The 15,807-nt window shown below is 36.0% G+C and overlaps 2 protein-coding genes across 2 annotated transcripts in view; one reads left to right on the top strand and one right to left on the bottom strand.

Annotated features, from left to right (window-relative positions):
- LOC143243292 (LIM domain transcription factor LMO4-like) overlaps window positions 1-15,807 on the top strand; it is a 70,673-nt gene that overhangs the window by 13,051 nt on the left and 41,815 nt on the right. The window contains exon 2 of the mRNA XM_076487147.1: window positions 11,840-12,399. Coding sequence (XP_076343262.1) covers window positions 12,044-12,399 — 356 coding nt within the window. The 5' untranslated portion in view covers window positions 11,840-12,043. The remainder of the gene's footprint in view (window positions 1-11,839; window positions 12,400-15,807) is intronic.
- LOC143243305 (DNA polymerase epsilon subunit 3-like) overlaps window positions 1-15,807 on the bottom strand; it is a 79,100-nt gene that overhangs the window by 58,182 nt on the left and 5,111 nt on the right. The window lies entirely within an intron of this gene.

Genomic DNA, 15,807 nt, shown 5'->3' with positions numbered 1-15,807 from the left:
TTTATCATCTTTTCCTGGTACAGGGCGAAGAGGGATATAATAATCTTCGAACACCCCGGATGTCAAATGGTTTGAATGGCTAGTATACTTCGATGTTTTAATCCTGTGTACGCATGTGGAAATTGTCATAACATTTCAATCAGTGAGCCACCATTCACTATAGTCTTCAAACTATTCATTGTTACATTGGGCATAAATTATTTTTACTGTTGGTATAAAACCAACGGTAATTCAGTAAGATCGCCAATAACTTAAGTTAGTCTCGGCTCTTTCAATGAGCATTTGGGTTTCGATACCCGCAATGGGCAGAGCACATATAGCCCATTGTGTAGCTTTGTACTTAGTATAAAATTTAACAAATAAAAAAAGGCTTCACTTAACCAGTAAAACCTAAAATACTAGTCCGTTGTAGCAGAAGTAGCGAGTCAGAGAACAAGACAAGGTTTTCACATCATCTCTTCTTCACTGAAATTCATGTTTTTGGTGAAGAAAAGAAATTAAAACCAGAAGAAGCTTCTATAACTGACAAGAAACAGTGACAGGAAGTTCTGTTGTAATACTTACTTGCAACAGTAAAATATTAAGGTTAAATGTAAAATCAAAAGCTTGAACCAATAGTAAAACGTGTTTGTTCTCATTTCAAAAATACCCTTATATTTGCAAAGTTTTCATGTTTCCATTTAAAGCTGCTATCCTTCAGACTTTTCGCTGGGGGTGGGGAAGCAGGAATCTTTTGACACTTATGGAAGGGTAAAATTTTAATGAGTGGAAAAGTGCTGCAAGACGTAAAGGCGGCAAGTTGCCCTCTATTTTTATTAATTTAAGCAAAATGGTGCAATAAGGTACATTTTCTGGATTCATGCAATATTGAATTTGGCCTGGATTCAGCCGGACAAACAAACCTAATGCGTTACAGAAAAAAGCTAGTTTGACGAAACATAAGATATATATATATGTGTGTGTGTGTTTCTATTATCAATACGAATTTTCTTAAGTATCACAAATTGAATTACGCACTTGGAACTCCAACATTCATCACATCTAGATAGAGTCAAGACTAACCGCTACAGCTATCATTTAAACCTAGTATTACCACCCGTCCTAAGACTAAGTGTTACAGCTATCATTTAAACTTAGTATTACCACCCGTCCTAAGACTAAGTGTTACAGCTATCATTTAAACCTAGTATTACCACCCGTCCTAAGACTAAGTGTTACAGCTATCATTTAAACCTAGTATTACCACCCGTCCTAAGACTAAGTGTTACAGCTATCAGTTAAACCTAGTATTACCACCCGTCCTAAGACTAATTGTTACAGCTATCGTTTCAACCTGGTATTACCACCCGTTCTAAGACTAATTGTTACAGCTATCAGTTAAACCTAGTATTACCACCCGTTCTAAGACTAATTGTTACAGCTATTGTTTCAACCTGGTATTACCACCCGTTCTAAGACTAATTGTTACAGCTATCAGTTAAACCTAGTATTACCACCCGTTCTAAGACTAATTGTTACAGCTATCGTTTCAACCTAGTATTACCACCCGTTCTAAGACTAATTGTTACAGCTATCGTTTCAACCTGGTATTACCACCCGTTCTAAGACTAATTGTTACAGCTATCATTTAAACCTAGTATTACCACCCGTTCTAAGACTAATTGTTACAGCTATCGTTTCAACCTGGTATTACCACCCGTTCTAAGACTAATTGTTACAGCTATCATTTAAACCTAGTATTACCACCCGTCCTAAGACTAATTGTTACAGCTATCATTTAAACCTAGTATTACCATCCGTTCTAAGGCTAATTGTTACAGCTATCGTTTCAGCTTAGTATTACTACCCGTCCTAAGGCTAATTGTTACAGCTATCGTTTCAACCTAGTATTACCACCCGTCTTAAGGCTAATTGTAACAGCTATCGTTTCAACCTAGTATTATCACTTGCCTGTCTTCTATCTAAGAGGACAGTTTTGTGTTTTTGTATCCATCTTCTGAAGTATTTCTAGATGACAGCTGATCCCATCTAATTAATATATTTATTAAACTAATTAATCTAATGTAAGGCATATATACAAGATCGAATTCAAACATGTATATTTTACGATTAATATATACACCAATTAGTGTCAAAATCACGAACTAGATAAAACAATACGCTAAATCAGTACACCGTCATTATGGTGAGAGAATAGCTTTTCAGATGTTTCTAGAATGCATTGATCCTATGATGAAGTGGACAACCCCAAACTACATGGTGCCCTTCGGGAGCCATTTTTTAAATTTCCAACTTGAGCACAGGGCGACCTCTATGTCTGTTTTGAAATTGTACCAACATCACTTTTATGAAGTCAAACACGCTGCTATTATTGTGTTAGATTTTGTGAAATATACTCTGCAGTTTATAGATCACATACAAATGTTGATAACAAAGACGTGATTGGAGGTATTATTAACAAGTAGCGTGTGTGTATGTGTTTTCTTATAGCAAAGCAACATCGGGCTATCTGCTGAGCTTACTGAGGGGAATCGAACCCCTGATTTTAGTGTTGTAAATCCATAGACTTACTGCTGTACCAGCGGAGGACAATAAGTAGCGCTCCTCCATTGTTGATGGCATGATGTACGCTAATCAACTGATTGTTTACTAGTACAAACATAGAACATTCCTAGCATACTAGTTAATTAAAATGTGTTCTTTACTGGTATATTAATATAAACGCTTAGGCTATAATGGTTAAGAGGCTTTTTTTTACTAGACATAAAGACATTCAGGGTATTAAAGATGAGGGGTGTTGTTTATTGGTACATTAATAAAGACATTTAGGGTATGACAGTTGAGAGTTGTTGTTTATTGGTACATTAATAAAGACATTTAGGGTATGACAGTTGAGAGTTGTTGTTTATTGGCACATTAATAAAGACATTTAGGGTATGACAGTTGAGAGTTGTTGTTTATTGGCACATTAATAAAGACATTTAGGGTATGACAGTTGAGAGTTGTTGTTTATTGGTACATTAATAAAGACATTTAGGGTATGACAATTGAGAAATATTGTTTATTGGTACATTAATAAAGACATTTAGGGTATGACAATTGAGAAATATTGTTCAGTGGTATATTAATAAAGACATTTAAGGTATGACAACTAAGAATCTTTGTTTACTGGTAAATTAATAAAAACATTTAAAGTATGACAACTGAGAGTCATTATTTACTGCTACGTTAATAAAGACACTTAGGGTATGACAGTTGAGAAGTGTTGTTTATTGACACATCAAGAAAATATTATGATTATGTCTTTTAGTTTTTATGTTGTTGTGTTTTAAACACGTATGTGTTAAGAAAACATTTTGATACGTACACATGCTTGTACAGGTGATGAGACATTATCAACGCAGTTATTTAATATATCTTCGAAATAATAAACTTTTCAAGCATTCATATGGAACACAAGTAGAGAGTAAGTGACTGGGAAGATTGTACTGTACACGTATGTAATATTGGTTCGTTAGGGGAAAACTTAATAGATGTTCCTAATCTTTCCTTCGGGCCATCGTGCGCAGTAATAACACCATGTTGTTTCGCCTGGAATCTCTGGGTGCGAGATGAAATGTTGTTTTAGTGAGTTAGAGAATGAGGACCCTGCGCGTGCAAACGACTTTTCACTTTTTGTATGGCGGCTCTAAAAAAATAGGCCATTTCTTTTTCCAGCGGAATATTAATGACAACACGTAACCTTCTGTATTTAATAGAAGATTAGGTGCCGAGCCTGTTTATTGAACCGAAATCCCCAAGTCGAAGTTTGAAAGTCCCCACTTCATTTTTTTCCCCTCCTTTTAATGGTGACACTTCATTCTCTACTATATTACGCTGTGTTTGTTTAAAGTTAAAACTGAATAGCGGAATACCGGCACTTCGTCCACTGCGGGGGTCGAACTCAGAGTTTATCGTTATAATTTCTCGAAGTTGTCTCTGATTCACAGACGGACATTATGGTCAAAAGGATAACTTTTAAATATATATTTTTTAATAGTTAAGCATGTTTGTTTATTTTTTGTTTTCTTATAACAAAGCCGCATCGGGCTATCCGTTGACTCAGCCGATAGGAATCGAACCCCCTGATTTTAGCGTTGTAAATCCGTAGACTCATCGCTGTACCAGCGAGGGACAGTTAAGCATGTTTCATTCACTTCAAGTTACTGACATCCTGATGAGATAGCACATATAACACGAAACAATTTTAGTTGTGAGAATAATGAAACTTATTAAAAACAACAGAGAACACGTGGCGTATTTTATATAGTGCGTTAATTTAATTAACTAATTGTAATGCCTTTAATTTCAGCGATCTTATGACCAGTACTTTAGTTTCTAAAATATCTTTGTTTTTGTCAACTGTGTTTGCTTTTCGTAATACCTGATGCCTTATTATATTCTTTGGTGGTCAGAACTGGAAATATTTCAAGTATTTATGCTTCGGGAAATTGCGTACTTAAGACAGTTTAGTTCACAAAGGCAGAATTATTAAGCGTAATATTAACGTTTTAGGTTCTCGTGTGCTTAAGTTTAAAAAAATACGCATCTCTTAATGTGTGCTTAATAATAAATATTCGTTTCTATTTAGCTTCGCATTTTTTATTCACAATATTTGCCTCTTCATAGTTATTTCACGCAATATATATTTGTCACCTCACGGTAATGTATCCCATAAATATTTGTTTCCCTACGCTAATTAAACCCCATAAATGTTTGCCTCCTCACGGTTATTTTACTCAATATATATTTGTTTCCTCACGATTATTTTACCCCACACATATTTGTCTTCTCACAGTAATTTTACCCCATACATATTTGTTTCCTCACAGTAACTTTATCCCATAAATATGTCTCCTCACCGTAATTTTACCCCATAAATATTTGTCTCCTTACAATAATTTTACTCCATAAACGTTTGTCCCCTCACGGTTATTTTACCACATAAGCATTTGTTTCCTCCCGGTTATTTTACCCCATAAATATTTGTTTCCTCACGGTTATTTTACCCCATAAATATTTATCTTCTCACAGTTATTTTACCCCATAAACATTTGTCTCCTCACAGTAATTTTACTCCATACATATTTGTATCCTCACAGTGATTTTACCCCACACATATTTGTCTTCTCACGGTAATTTTACCCCATACATATATGTTTCCTCACAGTAATTTTACCACACATATGTTTGTTTCTTCACAGTTATTGTTCTTCATAAATATTTGTCTTCTCACGGTTATTTTACCCAACACATATTTGTCTCCTCACGGTTTAAACAGAATGCTACGGTGTTTAAGTAGTTGTTGTGTTGAATTTGAACTTCATCTTATAAACGACGAATTCAGAGAACACACATTTACATAACCAAAGAACAACTGCCATATCCGGTGCCGATGAGGCCTTTCTATCCTTCTGAGATACAGCTTCAAGTATGGTTATCTCTAATTTAGTACTGCTTACCGGAAGGAGGGTAATCAGTTAGCAGCACCTGCCACCTGTGTCATTACTTTTACACGATTAGTGGGATTGGCTTCCCTTTTGCAGTCATAATCGTGAGAGAAAGGCTCAGTGTAATATCGTGACTCGAACCTTGGACTCACCAACTCTTCCATGCCTAGTTTATTCACTTATTAAAGTTATAAATCCACTTAACGTTAAGTAGGCTTAACTCAGCATTATGGACACTTGCATGCCAATAAGCTAGCTCTTTAGACTTTAAAACGACAGCTTAAACCCTAATTTTAAGTAAGATTTAGATACGTAATGAAAATGATTGGGAGTGCTATTGTAAAATAAAGTAATACTCGAAAGTAACTATATCTACTATATCCAATGTCGATGAAGCCTTTTGTTAAATATCAGGGCTTATTAGATAAGTTTGGACAACCAGCAATGTTCCGAACAGGCTTTATAGGACAAGTTTTATTTATGTATGCAAAAACACCTAACACCGCCCTCTACATTCCGACACTCAGTTACACAACCCCTTCCAAACATGTGGTCAGCTTCCGGTCAGTTACCTCTTTCTTTCTTTATGAACCTGACGATGACCGAAGAAGGTCGAAACGTTGTTCGCTCTTCTACGTAAAATATTTTCTCAACCCAAACGAGCTTTCTTTGCATGTATATTTCTCTATAAGTGGGTTTTTTTCACCTCACTGAAGCTTTATGTATATATTTTGTCAGTGCGGTTTCGACAGCGAGATTCTCCACTGCATCAGCACCTTCTTCCTACTTGTTATGTTATATCATCAGTTTCGTGAGCAACAACTGTTATGGTGCGAACTATAATTAAGTAAGTGAAGTGTAGTCATTATAAAATTTATTTAAATCATTTTAAATCAGAACTACAGTAAGAATTTATAACATAGGATTAATTATTTTAGACAATAATTGTTTACTAGACTACATGGAATGAGTAATACGACCCCGCCCTTCCCCACACTGAATGACATGCTTTAGCTATTTACAAAATAAAATAAAGATTCAAACTTAATATAACATTTTAATTTAATAATAATAAAGTTATTTAATCTATAGCGAATCGGTTTTTAAATTGTTGGATTAGCGCAGCTTTCTTATCAAATCTTTCAACCAGTATATCTAGAATAAAATTAAAGTAGGATATTTGTGTAATTTCTAGACGGTCTCCGATACCAATGTTTGGCTGGTTACAGCGAGCGTTTTTTTTAGCTTAGAAACAATAAAATAAATAATATATTGACTTTAATATACATTTGTTAAATTAATGAATATTTATAACACTGGCAATACTTCTAGAAACAAGTGATATAAGCAAAGCGTAAGGACAACTGTAAGACTAATGTATTAATGATACAAACTACTGTTAGAAAAAACAAGTTTTATCAATACGCTAATATTTTCTGTGTGAGCCCTAATTTTTACATATATTTTGTTATTATTTACACGATTGTGAAACATATTTTTAAATGTGTTTTTAATCCACAGTGGCTCAGTAGAAAGCTTGGAGGCCTTGACGCTATAAATTGGGTTACGATAACCTTAGTGAGCACAGCACAGATAGCTTTCAGCCGTGGGGGCGTTATAATGTGACGGTTAATCCCACCATTCGTTGGTAAAAGAATAGCCCAAGAGTTGGAGGTGGGTGGTGATGACTAGCTGCCTTCCCTCGAGTCTTATACTGCTAAATTAGGGACAGTTAGCGCAGATAACCCTCGTGTAGCTTTGCGCTTAGCAACGAACAAATACTTTGGGGCCGAATGCAGTCCAGTCGATTGCATGTCAGACTTTTCCTAGAGCTGATATTCTATGTGATCGCAAAAATGATAAAAAAGAAATAGTGTATCATAGCTGGAAATACTTCAACTGCCTCTTTTCTGTCGTTTCTTGTTGCCGAGAGATTCGAACTTTTTTTCATTTATAGAGAGCACACGCTCGTGATTCGTGCTTCTAAACTACATCCATGAATGTATAAACCATGTATCTTAATATGTGTTATGTATTACAATAAAACTTTCACAGACATTGTTTTAATACCTTCAGTGGCTCGAAATTCAAAAACAGCGCTTTTTTCTTTTTTATAGATTTCTAGCTTTTGTTTGTTTTTTTGTTTTTGAATTTTGCGGAAAGCTACACAGACACATGAAACAGAGAAAATGGAACTTATGTCGTCTAAAACTTAATTCGACTCGTAATCTGAGTGTCGCGGGTTCGAATCCCCGTCGCACCAAACATGCTCGCCCGTTTAGCCGTGGGAGCGTTATAATGTTACGGTCAATCCCACTATTCGTTGGTAAAAGAGTAGCCCAAGAGTTGGCAGTGGGTGGTGATGACTAGCTGCCTTCTCTCTAATCTTACATTGCTAAATTAGGGACGGTTAGCGCAGACAGCCCTCGGGTAGCTTTGCGCGAAATTCAAAAACGAAAGAACAAGAACTTATGAGTGAAACCAAAGCATAATACGTTAACCACATAACATCTCCCACATTCTATACTGACGAGACCTTGCCGCCAATACAGTTGAGCCGGCTACGATACGACAGGCGGTATTTTTAATAATAGATTACATGAACTAGTGCTGTTAGGGTATATTACATAATTGAATTAAACTTACCATCAATTTCTATTTAAGTCATAAGTTTCTTTTGTAAGTCTAGAAAAGATTAAATTTCAGTCTCCATATGGTTGTAGGTAACATACCTACTGGAATTTCTTTATCTTTATCAAATTTTGTATTATTTATTTAATTGTTTAAAGAGTCGTTATTTGTTGTTATTATTTCATTTTAAAGCTAACTTTGCCCCCCGCTAGTGCAGCGGTATGTCTACGGATTTACAACGCAAAATCAGAGGTTCGATTCCCCTCGGTGGGCTCAGCAGATAGCCCGAGAAAACACACACACAAAGCTAACTTTATTAACATTCAAAAGAATAGTAGCAGACTACAACATGTACCGTTAGCCTTGACTTATCAAGTCTATGTTTGTCGTGGTGTGTTTTTTTTTTTTAATTTTCCGCAAATCCATTCGAGGGCTATCTCCGCTAGCCGTCCCTAATCTAGCAGTGTAAAACTAGAGGGAAGGCAGCTAGTCATCACCACCCACTGCCAACTCTTGGGCTACTCTTTTACCAACGAATAGTGGGATTAACCGTCACATAATAATGCCCCCACAGCTGAAAGGGCGAGCATGCTTGGTGTGACGGGGATTCAAACCCGCAACCCTCGGATTACGAGTCGAACTCCTTCACCCACCTGGCCATGCCGGGCCGGTGTCGTAGAGTGTATAAGTAATTTACCTACTCATAACACATACACTCCCTAAATTTAGGCTTTTGTACATAGACACGTGTATTTGGGTAGGTTCATCATATTTTGTAACTGGCTATAATATATGTATAAAAACATGGACCTGTAATCACAATAATTCTGGTCCGGATTGGCCACGTGAATAGGTGTCTCGAATCACAATCTGAGGGTTACGAGTTCGAATCCCTGTCCCACCAAACATGCTTGCCCTTTTATCCGTGTTGGCGTTGTAATGTAACGGCCAGTCTCACAATTCGTTTATAAAAGAGTAGCTCAAGAGTTGGTGGTGTTGATTATGATTAGCTAGCTGCCTTCCCTCTAGTCTTTCACTGCTAAATTAGGGACAGCTAACGCAGATAGCTCTCGTGTAGCTTTGCGCGAAATCAAACCAAACCCACGACAATTCTAGATGCAGACAGTAAAAAAAAAAAAAAAAAAAAAACTTTTTCGTATTATATTTGACAATATTTATCTGATGTATATCTTTAAGGATTTTGTTCTCAAAGAAACAAGAAAACGACATATTTAAAGTCGTAGCTGGAGGCTGCTCCAGTGTCGTTACATGATCATGCTAACCATAAGCTAATAATAATACAATTGGTAGAATCTTTATTTCTATTATAGCCCTGTTGCAGACTTAAATAAAAACAGAAAATGTAAAGGCATTTGAAAGCGATTTATTCGAATCGAGGATAGTTGTCACCGAGAAAACATTCCTCATATATCTGAATGTAATAGAAGAAAGAATTATTATTGATATACCATTAATTAGGGCTAAAGCGCCGTCTTTTGATCTGTTGTAGGTATATTAATATGAATTATTTTATATTTTCGAAGTTTCTTTTGTAAGTCTAAAAAAGATTAAGTTTCAGACTCCATATGGTTGTAGGTAACGTACCTATTGGAATTTCTTTTCTTTATCAAAATTGAATGTCGTCTTTGTAATGCTATTTTCTGCAGCTGGGAAGATTAGTGAAATATTGGTAAATCAGAGATGTACTCAGTCCAAATAAGTCTGTTTGTTTTCTAGTTATTCCATATATCATTATTATTTTATTAAACGCTACAATATAAAAGCTTTTGTTGACGATAAAATTTTAGAAAGAATCGAACACAGTATAAATGTGTATCTTCTGTCACCATGGGCTTCTGATGTGCAAACATCAAATATTCTGCTAATTAAGCTGATGTATTAAAAACATATGGACGAACATATATACACACACAGATAAACAAACAAGTGATGTGCTGAGTAATCGTGTATAAGTTGTGAATTATGTTCTATGTTTGTCTAGGTGGTTTTTTGATGTACTAGGCACAACTCAAACTTAAATTTTGACAATAACATAAACCGTCCATTCATTTTACTAAATGGTATAAATAGGGTGTCTGAATAACTTTTTGTTTACAAACGTTGTCATGGAAACGTACAAAAAGAAAGATTTCCGTAAAGGGTCTTGAGTCAAAAAAAAGAAACAAAGACGTAAACGTGTGTGTAAGTGTAAATAGTGTTTGTTTAAAGTTTTGCTACCAGCTATCCTGTTTATATATATATATATATATAAACCAAAGTTTCAGACTTTATTAAAATATTATTAAGGTCTATACTAAATAATATGATTGCAGATCTGAATTAGTACAGACTGTTGCTTTTCGGGTATGAGTTTGTTTGGAGAAAAATTAAATTTTGTGACCTCCCTTCAATATACTTATATTGAATATATAAATGTTTATATATTTTATATACATATATAAACAGGACATATTTTACAGAATTTCGTAACATTATTTCAACACTTTGAGAAGTAGCATGTTCGATAACCTTACTAAGGTGGTCTATTTCTTTAATGTTTAGATTTTTTTTATCCTTAACATTTATTTTCTTATTCCTTAGCTGTCCAGTCGATTTTAAGGACGCTAGTCCGTACAATTAGGCCCGGCATGGGCAGGTGGGTTAAGGCGTTCGACTCGTAATCTGAGTGTCGCGGGTTCGAATCCCCGTCGCACCAAACATGCTCGTCCTTTTAGCCGTGGGAGCGTTATAATGTGACGGTCAATCCCACTATTTGATGGTAATAGAGTAGCCCAAGAGTTGTCGGTGGGTGATGATGACTAGCTGCCTTCCCTCTAGTCTTACACTGCAAAATTAGGGACGGCTAGCGCAGATAGTCCTTGTGCAGCTTTGCGCTAAATTAAAAAAACAAACATTCCCGTACAAGTAGTGCCCTCTATGGCTCAGCGGAAGGTCTGTAGGCTTATAACGCTAAAATCTGATTTTGATGCCCATAGTAGGCGTATTTCACACGACCCATTATATGACGTTTGCGTTTGGCAACAAACAAACAAATTACAAATAGTTATTTTGAATTCGAACACAGAGATAGTTATACGAGTTAAATTTATTTGTTTCCACTTGTTGGCTGTAATTATTCAGCGGTAAGTTTGAAGGCTTATAACGCTGAAATTCAGAGTTCAGTGGAATCGTCTCATATAGCTTTGTGTACATAACGAGACGACAGTTCAACAGTTTGGACCGAAAAAAAGTAACAAGTTGCAGTTTGACCGGGGCTGCCTGTCACTCTTATTGTAACACATCCACCTCCGTACCCGAGATATTTGGATGACAGTTCCAGTACGCTAACCACTAGGCTGCACTTTGATTCTTGAAATGTGGAACTCTTTACTTCGAATGTTGCCAGCAAGCGTTAAGACATTGTAGCAACTATTTTAAGTTTATCGGGTTGGCTGGAGAAAATATTATTAAGGTCTATACTAAATAATATGATTGCAGATCTGAATTAGCACAGACTGTTGCTTTTCGGGTATGAGTTTGTTTGGAGAAAAATTAAATTTTGTGACCTCCCTTAATTCTTGACGTCAAAGGTCTTACTTATTATTAGATTTGAATTTCCTTCTTAGAAATCATACCATGGAGGCATTCAAGAACGATGGCTTCGCTGTTCGTGAAGTAGTTTTGATGATCTAATGTGATGTCTTTGTTTTCCCTTCTAGGTAATAAATCTAGGAGCAGCAACTGAAACCTCGAAATTTTGGTATCACGTGATTGAGGTATTAGCAGCTATTGGTGAAAACGAAGAGTCCACGTTTGTTGAGAGTCCTCTTCGAGAAAACACTAACGAAAAATGGAGTGTTGATTTGATCTCAAAGAGCTAAAAGTGTATTTTATAGAAGCTGGAGTAATTAAACAACCCTGCAATGAATTCTGGGGGACAAAACCGGGATCCTGGAGCATCAATGATAGGAATGATGAATCCTCACACTCCCCATGGAGGAGGTGGGGTACCTATGGTCAGGATGCAGTCACACCATCTTCCTTCACATCATGGGGCCCATCACCAACATCGTCAATTACCAACATCAGGTACAACAGGGGGCCGCAGCTGTGCTGGATGTGGGGGTAAAATTTTGGACCGGTTTCTTTTACATGCCTTGGACAGATATTGGCATAATGGATGTTTAAAGTGCTCTTGTTGCCAGGCGACACTAGGCGATATCGGTAGCTCCTGTTTCACCAAAGCTGGAATGATTCTCTGTAAAAATGATTACATCAGGTAAGTTTACAATAATAAAATAAGTGACTTTGACTTTGGATAGACTGAAATAAATTTATTTGTACCAGCGATATTACTGATATAAAGAAGTGAAACACATTCTAAAAACATGTATTTAAAAAGTATTGGTCAGATTAACTTCAATTTTACAGATGTGATGTGTAGAAAAATACCAAACTTTTCCCTCCTTCCCTTAATAAGATGCACTCGACTCGTAATCTGAGGGTCGCGGGTTCGAATCCCCGTCACACCAAACATGCTCGCCCTTTCAGCCGTGGGGGGAGTTATAATGTTACGGTTAATCGTTGGTAAAAGAGTAGCCCAAGAGTTAGTGGTGGGTGGTGACGACTAGCTGCTTTCCCTTTAGTCTTACACTGCTAAATTAAGGACGGCTAGAGCAGATAGCCCTCAGTAGCTCTGCACGAAAATCAAAACAAATCAAACCGACTCTACAAACCCATGTGAATTTGCCTCTGTCGTAATAGAAAAAGAACCATTTACCATATCAGTCTTAGCTAGTGACTTGTGCATATTAGTGGTCTCTGTATTATAGTCTCTAAATTTCCATTCGTATTAATGAACTTCGTTGATCTGGTATCTTTGTCCTCGTCATAACACAGAGGTGGATATGAATGTTTATTACTTCCTATACTAAATAAAGGATATGAAAATTACAGGTAGTACGTTGAATTTATTTGAGATGCTTCTACTGGATGATGCTATGAAACACACTGTTTATTTCAAATTGCTGTTTACTGAATGAGTTATTTTGTCCCCCCCCCTGTAGTGATACAGTGGTAAGATCTAGGGTTCGATTCCCTGCAGCGGGCACAGCAGAGAGCTCAATGTGACTTTGCTGTAGAATAAACAAAGATAAAATATTAGGGCATTTACTATTTATGTTATCAGTCTCGACGTATTGATATAAGAGCCAAGTGTGACACATTGTGGAACTTACGAGAAAGACCAGGTCTATTGGCAAGTAATGTTATAACTACTCAAAGAAAACTTTGTCTTGTAATTTAATTATTGTCCAAACATTTTAAAAGCTATTATCAATTTATAGAGCAATACGTCTGACGTCAGAGAAGTCAAACGTCAAAAATGTATTTTACTGACTTCTCTTTCCCAACACAAGAACTGGAATTTTCATCATCAGTGGCACGTTATACGTTCCTGGGATAAACCTTTAGGATTCAGGCACAGTCCTCTCTAATTTCGAACTACTGACCAGACAAAAAGTTAGCCAATCAACAGCATCAGCTGCCACAAGGGTCTTTTCTGCCACTTTGAACCGAATAATGAGAGCGTTTGTTTGCATTTAAGCACAAATCTACCTAGTGGGCTACCTACGCTCTGCCCACCACAAGTATCGAAACCAAAGTTCTACCATTTTACTTCCACAGATTTAAAAAGCACTGTCACTAGGAAGCATATGTGAGTGATTGTAATTTTTATAACGCGCAAGCAGTTGGAAGTGCAGGTTTTTGTTCTACAGCGTCACGTCTCGAATCTCGAACTTTTTCATCAGCAGCCTTGAAACGTTAACCACTACGCGACGCTTGGACTTAGTCTTTAGGCACAAATAATTATCGATTGGATGTTTTTTGTTGGTTTTTTTCCATAATTAAAAGTAACCCTAAATCTATTTATAATTCTAAATTTTTAATAATCTAAAAGGGTTTTCGACGCGTGCAGTCAATGAGAATCCTCTTTTCTTTTCTTTTTTAATTTGAGAAAAATTAGTTTCTATTTCATCCAGTAAGAATTTTCCGAATGGCCCCTGCTTAAACGTATGAGAATTCTCGTCTGTTTCACCACTTTCTCCCCCACTTCCCCCGTTTTCCGCGCGTTCTGTCGAAACAAGCGAGGCTTATGAAACGAGAATTAATTGGTACAGGTAATTGGGATGAAATTAAAGCGAGTGCTTCGAAAAATCAATACAGATATGTTGCAGCTATACTAATAATTTGTAAGCCTCGTAAGGCTTGAATAAAAGGTTTATGAATAATGGAACAAGCAAACACATATGTATGCATACTTAGATATATTGGTTTGTGGCTCACTTAATTCCCGAGACTAGAAAGTTCCAAGTTTAATCACCGCGCTTATACATAAAATATATATATATATATATATATTTGTTGGAACAAGCTAATTACGTAGTAGGTTATATTTATCTGTCCTATTAGTTTGGGATATAGTTCAATTTTAATAACGTTCCGTTTTATTATTCAAGTAATTACCTTAATCATACTCAATATGCCTGTTCTCATAACTAGCGTTCTATTCTCAGTGTGTGTGTTTTTTTTTAATTAGAAAAATTACGATGTTTACTTACAGCGTGAAAAGAGTAGAAAAGACAGAGAGATGTTCACTGATATATTATCAGTTAGGATTAATAGGATGTTCGTTTCAATACAAAAGAAAAAAGGTGAAAGAAAGATCTTATGTAACGTGATTTTTCTTGTCGGCTAAACTATTAGACACAGTGTCTGCTAATGAAACTAAAGTGTATTTAAACATAGAAATAAACTACTAAATTAAAAAAGGAATCATAAAAGGCATTGGTCTGTAGTTACACTAGTTTGCCATTAGAGGGAGATATATGCCACAACGTTACTACAGTGGGGTGCCGTTAAGCCGCGGTATTTGGGGGTTCAACCTGCTTAACCGCGGCTTAAACCTTTGTGACTGAAAAGCCGAAGTCGCCAACAGCTCCGCCGAGGAGCCTCATCCGGGCCATTGCGTGATCATTATAATATTAATGTATAGACTATTCAGATACAATTGACAAGTGCCGTTTTAACACAAACGACCAATGCATTGCGATGGTTCGCTTTTCCCCTTTTTAATAAATAAAATATACAACACAATTTTGATTAAGATTTATTAATAATATAAAGATTACAATAAAAATAAACCTTTTTTATTGTAAAATTTCGTCTTCCCGTGTTACATGCGGGCCGCCATTTTAAATCTCGTGGTAGCGATATTGCGCAGTTGCATAAATTATTAAATTTTTAATACCAATTTATTAACTGACAGTTAAACAATAAGAAAAAACAAATAAAATACATTTCAAACCATTTTATTTCAGCTTTTGCTGAACGTCATACGATGCATGTTTACGTTTGGTACTCATGGGGTAGGAATTTGTCAATATGATATGCTCACTACTAATTCAGAAACTGAAGTGATTTCTATTGGGTTTGTGGCCAATATTTATACAATTCCATTAAAATATCGGATTATCGAATTAAAAATAATACTTTAATTATTGATCACTTTTTTCACGGATTTACCGCGGATTAACTTTAATGTATGGAGAGGTGTGATTCGGTAACAATGGCGGCCTCCATAAAGCTGACATAGAGAGCGGATAAGGTAGATTAACGGTCGATTTCT

This window comes from Tachypleus tridentatus, chromosome 2, assembly GCF_004210375.1.
Source record: "Tachypleus tridentatus isolate NWPU-2018 chromosome 2, ASM421037v1, whole genome shotgun sequence".
NCBI lineage: Eukaryota > Metazoa > Arthropoda > Merostomata > Xiphosura > Limulidae > Tachypleus > Tachypleus tridentatus.
The sequence above is the reverse complement of the archived record's forward strand: the minus strand, read 5'-3'. Positions and strand labels throughout refer to the sequence as shown.